General features: G+C 32.5%; 1 protein-coding gene across 1 annotated transcript; it reads left to right on the top strand.

Annotated features, from left to right (window-relative positions):
• The first annotated feature begins 716 nt into the window (after window positions 1-716).
• On the top strand, window positions 717-9342 carry LOC122578383 (TLC domain-containing protein 4-B-like). The gene is made up of 9 exons (XM_043750332.1): window positions 717-959; window positions 1718-1939; window positions 4455-4543; window positions 4649-4787; window positions 5434-5508; window positions 6665-6786; window positions 6858-6933; window positions 7108-7167; window positions 8801-9342. The coding sequence occupies exons 2-9, from the start codon at window positions 1802-1804 to the stop codon at window positions 8927-8929; spliced, it is 828 nt and encodes a 275-aa protein (XP_043606267.1). The 5' UTR covers window positions 717-959; window positions 1718-1801; the 3' UTR covers window positions 8930-9342.
• Window positions 9343-9769: the final 427 nt, after the last annotated feature.

Here is a 9769-nt window from a genome sequence, read left to right as displayed (position 1 = left end):
TAATAATATTATTGGTAGTTTCGCGCAAAGGTACACGTTTCAATTCTCTATTTGTTAATTAATTTGATTACATATATGATTCTTTCCGTTGTGTACTCGTGAATTGCTATGTGTTTGTATGCTTATATTCTAACACATTATTGTGTGTGAGGGTACTAATTGTTGGTTAAAAATGTCAAAAATTTATAATACATGTTAGAATAATGGTTTGAGGTGTTCCCTTTTGTTAGATTACGGACTCCACCGTAAATTTTGACATATTAACAACATTTGAATGTGTGAATCCACTCAAATTCGTTCTTTGAGTACTTTTGAAAACACACTATCCATCGTTAGCAGCTCTGTATATGATTTGTTATTTAAGTTTGGGTCATGAACTTTATATTTACTTAATTCCTGAAAACAATTCACGTCTCTATCATCTAGCTAACATGGTTGAAGTCAAGTAAAGAAAAACATGGTTGGAATCTTACAAAGATAATCTAAAGATTGTTAATTTAAACATAGTAGAAATGCCAAAAAGTGGGCTACTACCACCAAACTTTATTGAAGAAAATGCTGTTTGTATGGTTAATGACTTTAATGCTTATTTAAGTTGTACAGTACAAACAAATATGAAAGAATATAAACATGAACATATCGAGATACAGTATTCAACATCTCATCTGTGATGATATATATGCCACCCGCTGGCTTGGCTTTATATTTTATTTTGTTTTATTATATAAATATAAAAATATAAAAGTATAAAATCCCACAAAGAAAAGGAAGGGAAGAATCTTGATCGAGACTATTATACAACCTTACCAGTTACAACCCTGTCTGTCTCTCTGTCTGTCTTCTCATCCACGCCACATAAATACTCCCCTCCGATCGCCGTTTAATTCTTACCCCCCACAAATTTACTGTTTTCAATCACATTTTTTTAAATATCACCTGGGTTGGTTCAACCGTTTAAGGTACTCTTTTTCAATACCCATTTTATATTTTTGAGTTATATGTATGCATTTATGTATGTATTTTTTTTTTTTTGCACAAAATGTCATTTTGACTATGTTTGTTGCCCACTTTTTTTTGGCGATTAGATCTTTTTGTGTGTGTGTGTGTGGATTAGGTTTAGGGATCTTGGGATTAATCTATCATAGTGAAGGAATTGCTTATATATTGACTTGTTTTTCGATATTCGGTAGTTGGATGATGTGTTTTCAAAGCTGATAAGTATACAAATGCACCTAAATTCTATGCTGTTAACAGCATATATCATATCCCCATATGTACTACACTAGATCCATAATGCAAATGCATATTGTTGTTTGCTGCATCCACATTCCACATAATACTTCTAACAAGATTCTTCTTAGTATTAGTTATTTTTGACCAAATCAGAGGAAATTTTGAATAAATTACTTATCAAACTAGGATCTCTGTAAATCCAGGTCATGACTTATTTATTTATTTAGTTAAGTATGTACTATCTTCGTTCTTTTTAATGTACAATACTGGTGATCATGTATATATTTTATACTTGAAAAGAAGATGAAAAGAGGATTGAGATGCTCACTCTTTTTTTTTTCTTTAACAAGCACGGTACCCTCTATTAATAATTTACCTTCAATTTCTGTTTTATGTGGCTTCTTCTATTATGGCTATTGATTAATTGGATTTTGTTTTCATATATAAATGACTGTTTAAACATATGAAATGGGAATATGGACAGGATACAAGGCGTAGGCACTTGATGGAGACAAGATCTATCTTGTTGCTGTAATTAAACCAATATTTGACCTTTTTAACAATTAGGATGGCTGTTTCTAAGAAGACCGCCTTGGCGTTCAAGTCCTATCAGAACCAGGCTCAGGTGCTGGTTAAGACGTACCTTTTGGCAGATGCTTTTATGCCTTATACGTCTGTTCTTGGTGGCGTTTTTGCTTCCAAAATGGTATGTCTAATCGCTTTTTCTATTAATTTTCTCCATTTTACTTGACATGTACAATAATATGATAAAGACAACGCACAAATGTTCTTGCACGAGTAGGCATCATGTCACAATTCTTAGGGGGTGTTTCCATTTGCATTATGAAAGTGACTATCTCATTGTTACAACTTGTGGTTGCAATTATTAGTTTTTAAATTTTGGCTAAACATGTTTTGCCTTTGTTTTTGTGATTAATGACCACTTGTTTCACCACAACTTCAATAATTCGAATTATGCAGGCATTAGTTAAGTAGTTAAGGACCGGAATTTCGGTGTTTTGGTCAAGGACTGAAATTTGAAATTTTCAAAATTTTGGTGGTATCTTGGTATTTTACTATTATGCAATATCTATAAATATGTAATAATAAATACTTAATACTTACTCTAAATATCAAAAGTCAAGCTTTAAAATGTCAATATTTGATAGATTATTGTAATAATTACTGTTTTACTATGTTGTTTTTTAGTTTGGACAAATAATATCAAATAAAAATTAAAAGAACCTGAAAAAATCGTATACCCTTGGTTTAAAATTTGGCCGGTTTCAGTAAATATCACCGAAAATCTCGGTACCGAAATTTGGATGGAAATCTGGACCTATACACCAGTGGAGGATCGAAATCTTAAATACCATTGGTATACCACCAAAATACCACCGGAATTGACTACATAATATTAGTTTTTCATATGAATCATTATTTGTCAAACATTCTAAACATATGATTATTCCATAAAATTATTACAAAAAAGATGATTGTATGATTCCTGAGTATTTAGTATCACATAATTGTTGGAGTTTCGTACTCAAGCATGGAAACAATAACTGTGACCAATTATAATTTCTACTAATCGAATTTATCACAATGGTTATTTTGTACAAACAATAGCATCAAGAGAATGAACACGACAAAACATACCCTTGAAGATATATCTTGAAGATAATGAAATGAAAGTTAAGTTAGTACTTCTTTCTTGCTTAAAACCACAACACCATAAGGCTCGTGTTTTGTGCTAGTTTAATAAATCTTTTATTGTGATTATTAACTAGGATTGGCAACTAAGAAAGATGAGATTATGGCAGATCTTTGGGGAGGGTTCCCTTTTTCATAAACTGAGAGAAAGAGAGAGAGAGAAAGAGAGAAGGCCAAAGGGAGTGAGAGTTATTCTCTGAGTATGTAGGTTAAGTGTATGTGGGATATGTATAAGCCAATGCATGGTTAGTCTTTTTCTGGGAAGGGTCATATATATATACACATATGTATATATATATAGTCGTTTGTTCACATGTGAAACATAATAAAAATGTATGTTGTAGAAGAACATTTTTATCAAACGTTATGGATAGCCGTTTGTTCACATGTGAACGGAAATGTGAACAAATTCATTCACAAGCTCACATAAGGCTATCATTGAAGTTTTTAAAAATAATTATTTAACAACATACATTTTTAGAATGTTTCACATGTAAACGAACTTTAAAAAATATGTGATCCAATACATCATTTAGGAGTTATCATAGTTCTTGAAAAAAAAAGGGTTCTTGAAATGAGGGAAGTCTATATAATATATATATATATAAGATAAAACAAGTATTAAAGTATAACAAGTATTAAAGTAAAACAAATAAAACAATAGGTTTTCCTTCACTGAAAATCACCGTGCATCATGAATATCATCGTGCATCAATTGATTCGTGAATCTTCGTGCATCAGTTTAACCATGATCTAAGGGTCAAGATCTTGTCCTATTTGTTTTACTTTAATACTTGTTTTACAATACCCAACCCCTATATATATATATGCATGTTAAAGCACTAAATGACCATAACTGATTTTTAGTCTTTTATTTCCACCCATATCGGAAATTACATGGCATAATACACAAAATGTCAATTTATTTATGTATGTATTAACAAGTTGTATTACGAGTATTATCTACGCAAACATATAAATCAATACACTTTCTTACATATACATTAATAATAATAGACAATATATTTAATTAATTATTGGCTAAACAAATTTTTTTTTTTTGAACGGCATACCATTCTATTACTCATCTTAAATTACACGAATTTCAGAACTCTCGAAAACCCCCCTATTAACTCACCTCCACAAATGTGGGAAGTAGGACTCGAACTAAGGTGGATAAATATTTAGACCATTCAACAAATCTCTATCCAATTAGTCTCTCTATGGAAGTATATTAATCGATTATCGATTGGCCCTTGCGTGTGACTAAACAGGATAATGGACTTCATATTATTCATGTCATGGACATATCTTGAATCATAATGTACCAGTGTCAAACTTTTAGCCAACCTGTGAACATTGATTCCAACAATAAATAATTTCATAATGATCATCCAAATATTCCCTAGTTTTTTTCTTATGCATCGGAAAATATGAGTGGAATCTCTATATGTTTCTTCAAGTCAGTGTCATGTGGTCTTGTCTAATCCTTCAGATAAATTTTCCAGGTTTATGATCTTACACAGCTAATTAGCACTTTCTACTTCAGAACCTATGCCGGCCTTACAAAAATTCAGCGGATTGAATGGAACAACCGGTAAATGGAAACCTTGCTACTCTGATATGTATTACCGTCCTTTCTGTTTATTTTATCTCTAGTTTTAGGGCTATTTTTCTTATGTTTGATCTACTTTATGTTCAGGGGTATGTCCTCTGTTCATGCGATTTTCATTACAGCAATGTCTTTGTACTTTGTGTTCTGGTCAGATCTTTATTCTGATCAGTCTACTGCTGGTCCTGTTACTTTTCGGAGCTCACCACTCTCGACCTTTGCATTGGGGGTAAGTTTAACTATCTTTTTGGTTTAATTTAGCAATTTCCATTGTTGCAACAGTCTTTGTATATGTTAGTTATATAGAAGCTTTTAGGTACAAGTTACAGTATCTTAAGTTAGAGGTAACAGAATGGGTGGCCAGGTAACAGGTGATACTGGTTTGTTAGATCAGAATTGGGATGAGCCATGCTGTGTCAACATTTTTGTTTCGTTTTGTCCACTTGCAATGAAAGGCCAAAACTAAAAAAAAGCCCTTTCTCGGATCTAAAGCAATGCTCTTATCATGTTATTGTGGAAAAGAAAAAGTGAATCCTTGTGTGGCTTATAATGTCAGAACCATTGTATTAGGCCTGAGCATATATAAAGTACACTTAGATCGACCTTTATAACTAGGATCTTTTTCACCTAGCCTTTTTAATTTACTGGAGAAATCATAGCTCACTTCACCCATTTTTAATCTACTTTACCTAGCCTTTTTAACTAAATGGTTCTTAATTGCCATGCCTTTATGTAAACTGTTGGGACATTATGTTTTTGCCAATTTGACCGTTCATTGTTGATATAAGTTCTTATACTGTTTTTTTACTGATCGAGTATTGTATTGTAAGTTTTTGGGCTGCCTCATAACGTTTTTAGTACGTTATGCTTTGCAGGTTTCTGTTGGCTACTTCTTATCAGACCTTGGAATGATTTTTTGGCTATATCCTGCATTAGGTGGTTTAGAATACGTAAGTTCCTCATCAAGGATGTGATGATTTAATTATAGTTAATGACTTTTTCTATATCCGTTTACTAGACAAAAATGCTTTCAGCGTGTCCATATTTGAACAAATATCTAATATGTACCAAAGTATTTCTTAACTCAATTGTTATGAAACATTTTGTGTCAAATCTGTTTTAATAATAGTTGTTTTAGCTGTCTTATACTCTTATCACTATCCGTAAAGATATATCTGTTTATCTATAACTATACTATAATATAAAGCATATTCACATGCCTTTTCACTAACTTTAAGAAATCTTGAATTTTAAGTCAAGAATTGATTTCAAACATGTATTTCTTAAAGATTATCTAGACCACTAATTTTATCAATCTTTTCATGTTTACTTCTATTCCCTACCCCTTATTCCCCCCCAAACTTCTTTCAAAGAACCCCATTCGCATGCGTACACACATTTCTATAGACATAAAGGTTTGAACGCCATAACAAATTGTTGCCGTCTCCATTGCTATGCACGAGTAACCTGCTAATTCTCTATAATATTAATTATTAATTTTAGTTTGAAGAAAATCACCTGTTCAAATAAATCAAGCCAGCCTATCATGTTTCAAAGTTGCTCTTTTTGGCTCTGGTCAGGCAATACTTTGAACTACAAAAACAAGTCACAGATTGGTTTTGTGGTTAAATTGTTAAACATATAGCAAATTTCTGCTAGTGAAATACCTCATGGCGGCAGCAACTGCAACTATCTGCTCAAACCATTTCAAATTTTATGCAACTTGTTTGATCTGGTAACTATGATACACGGATTGCATCAATTAACTTCTGTTCTAATAATCAGATTAGACGAATTAGAATTAGCTAAACATTTAAATAGGCCGTTACGTTTGCATAGGGAAAATCTATTTGTATATTGGTTGTGGGATGAATCTATGTGTAAGCACGTGTATGGATCATACCATGAAAATTGTATGTAGTGTTTTGTAGCCTAGGAAAACGCGAAATCATAGTGTATTTTTTGAAAATAAGTTGTGATGTTTGCATCGCTATAGTGACTGTTTGCCCTTGGAATTATTGCTGTCTTTTTCTTAGGGTCATGTTCGTGGATCGCTAAAGTTTAATTTATGTTAGTGATGTACGATTGACACTTCCTGCATTTCAGGTTGTTCATCACACGCTATCAGCAATTGCAGTAGGATATTCCATGTTTACAGGGGAAGGACAGCTTTACACATTTATGGTACTTATATCGGAATTGACAACACCAGAGATCAACTTGAGATGGTATGTATGGGCACATGCTGCTTTCCTAAAATATATCCTTTGCAAGTTAGTCAATAATCTCAATGGTGTAGGTACCTGGATACAGCTGGTCTAAAAAAGTCGAATGCATATCTTATTAATGGCGTGGTGATATTTTTTGCGTGGATGGTAAGTCCAATGAATAGTTTATTGCATAAAAGTTGCTACTCTTTTCATATTATGTTTAAAATGAAACAGTATAAACTAATATTAGGTATACATTGTATTTATCTTAGCAAACACCAAATGACCTTTCTTGGACATTTGTTTGAAGTGCTTAATGATTTTTTATATATGATACAGGTGGCTAGAATTTTGCTGTTTGCCTACATGTTTTACCATGTGTATTTGCACTACCACATGGTATACTTCTACTTCACCCTTATATATTTTCATGCATTCTAATTTGGTGAATATTTTTTCACATCCTGTCAGCTTTTCTGAAATTATATAATTTTAGTAGATGTTTACATGATCTTTGGATTAAAAAAAGGGTATGTGGGTGGGAACTTTGGATATATAAAGTAGTTTATAGTAATGAGCATCCAAAGTGGGTGTTTGGTGTCAGGGACAAGGACATAAGATTTTAAAGACCCAGGGGGTTGTGGCCCCACCAGTTTTTTCATTCATCGTATGTAAAAACTTGATGTTCTTCAACAATTTTTACTATGAATGGCTACAAACTTTCATTATGGCATCTCCTAATTAAAATTTATCTACGTTGGTTCTTCTAACTAAATGGTTCAAGTTCAAAGAGTGTTTGGTGTAGCTTAGTATAATAGCCAAGAGCTTATTATAACCATTTAAACCCTAGTTGGTGAGAAGGGGTGTTGGAGATATCTATTCAAGGCTGTATGTGTGTTGAAACCTTTACAACCTTTGGATATCTATGCAGGTCAGTGGAACCTTTGTTTTTTTGTAGCTTAAGAAAATGTAGTTTTAAGAACAAAACTAGTTATAAATAATTAGCTTTGTTTAATAAACAACCAATCTATCTGGTTTTTAACCTAGTATGTGAAACCATGATACCTATACGAAAAAGAAAACAAAAAAGATAGTTATTTCAAGAAGTTAAGACAAAACTAAACCTGAAATAAGGGTATATTTATTGACCAAGAGTCACATCTTGAATGACAATTAATTTAATCAAAGTATCAAACAACAGCCAATCAAGTTCGATAAAGAACCAATATGTTAATATATGAATATGAATGTATGATAATAACACTTTATGATCTCTGTTCTCATAAACCGCTCCTAATAAATACCTTTAAGATGAAAAACTTAGATAATGTATTCTAAATTTCATAGTTTCTTAATGCAAGGAGAGTTGTATCTTTAGTTAAAAAACGAAAACAAGCTGTACTATTTCAACATTTTATTAGTATCACATCGAGTTATGACGGCTTCTGGATCAGCCTTCAAAGTTTTACAGCTTAAAATTTTAGTAGCGCATTTGCATCCTTTTAAGTCTGTAAATATTATTAGACTACTCTACTTTTCATGATATTTGATGCGTTTATAATCTTCAAATTCTTTCAGTTTTGTAGTTTTAGCGCGCTTGAAATCTTGTAAAAAATTTTAGCAGCAAAAAATTTGATATTTTAGGTAAAGAAACATAAAATGTTGTTTTGCTTGAATTTGCTTGGATGTAAGGACTCACTTAATTCTAGGAAGAAACTTGCAGCTATATGGTTTATTTGGCCGATGAATTCACTTGAATTGTTGGACGGCAAATTTTATGATTGTTGCCCATCCAGCATGCCTTCTTTGACTCCATCATCAAGGCTTTCAAGTATAAATGACCATCTGATTCCGCATATTCACTTTCTTACATTTGTTATTCACCATTACGGATCATTATTACCACTCGTCCACTCATGCTAGACCCATAGTTGCATCATGTAAATGAAACAGTAAATGAATACCTTTTATGATTATACACATGAATTAAATTGATCTGGTTTATGGTTTCATTTCTTAAACTCACCTGCAGGTGATTCAAATGCATCCATTTGGGTTCTTTTTAGTATTTGTAGTTCCATCGGTTCTAGGTGCAATGAACTTGATGTGGTTTGGGAAGATTGTGAAGGGAATGATGAAGACTTTGGCAAAAAGGCAGTAATTTCTAATACAAATGCATAGTTCATGTGAATTTATCTCACGTTGGTGTATAAAGTGGTAGGAGAAAGAGAAAACGAGAGAAGTTTATGGGCAAAGTAGCAATGACACGGGAAGTCTTGTAAATCATTTGGTTGGGGTTAGGATGCAATGGTCGAGAATGATTTATATTCTCTCTTCTTTCAATCTGGGAAAAAAACTCCAAAAAGGATCCTGTGTATAATAGGTCTTGACTGCATCACACTGGTATGCCATTTTGCAGGTTATCAACATCTTAATTTGTTGCAATATACCTGGATAATTTTGATTTAACATATGTTCATCATTTAAAGTGTATGCTGTAAGTATTCAAATTGTGACCTTGTGAACTCCAATCACTTTATTTCAGTTTTTTTTACATGTAATATGTTTCACAAATCTAGGGTACGCAATTGTTTGACAACAAACACAAGTTTTCATCAAGTAACTGGAGGTATTCATTTTGAGGTTAATCTGACTGTGTTCAAAGACGAACTGAACATTTTGAGGTGAGTTCAAAATATACGCCGAGTCAAGTTCCAAGTTTATATGTAGTTGGCCGGAGTTATTTAATATTGTGTAATAAATGGCTGTTTGTATATGCATGCAGAGATTCATAAATGATTTTATCATTGGATCTTAGACTATCTCCAACTAGAGGTAAAAAAAACCTGGGTTAGAACCCGAAAACGAACTCGAACCTGAAACTAGTCAATAACCGGGTTTGACCCAACCGAGTGGTTACTAACTGGTTTGGGTTTTTGGTTTTTATTGTCGGTTAGAGACCGGGTTGAAATCTTGTCGGGTTCGGTTTTTGGTCAAAAAA

This window comes from Erigeron canadensis, chromosome 8 (genome assembly GCF_010389155.1).
Source record: "Erigeron canadensis isolate Cc75 chromosome 8, C_canadensis_v1, whole genome shotgun sequence".
In the NCBI taxonomy this organism is placed as follows: Eukaryota; Viridiplantae; Streptophyta; class Magnoliopsida; order Asterales; family Asteraceae; genus Erigeron; species Erigeron canadensis.
The sequence above is the reverse complement of the archived record's forward strand: the minus strand, read 5'-3'. Positions and strand labels throughout refer to the sequence as shown.

Bases quoted from the DNA above. Each gene is read 5' to 3' on its own strand.
- LOC122578383 (XM_043750332.1), top strand. From the start codon at position 1,802: ATGGCTGTTTCTAAGAAGACCGCCTTGGCGTTCAAGTCCTATCAGAAC. The intron at 1,940-4,454 runs GTATGTCTAATC...TAAATTTTCCAG, and splicing joins GCGTTTTTGCTTCCAAAATG to GTTTATGATCTTACACAGCT. The intron at 7,168-8,800 runs GTATACTTCTAC...ACTCACCTGCAG, and splicing joins TGTATTTGCACTACCACATG to GTGATTCAAATGCATCCATT.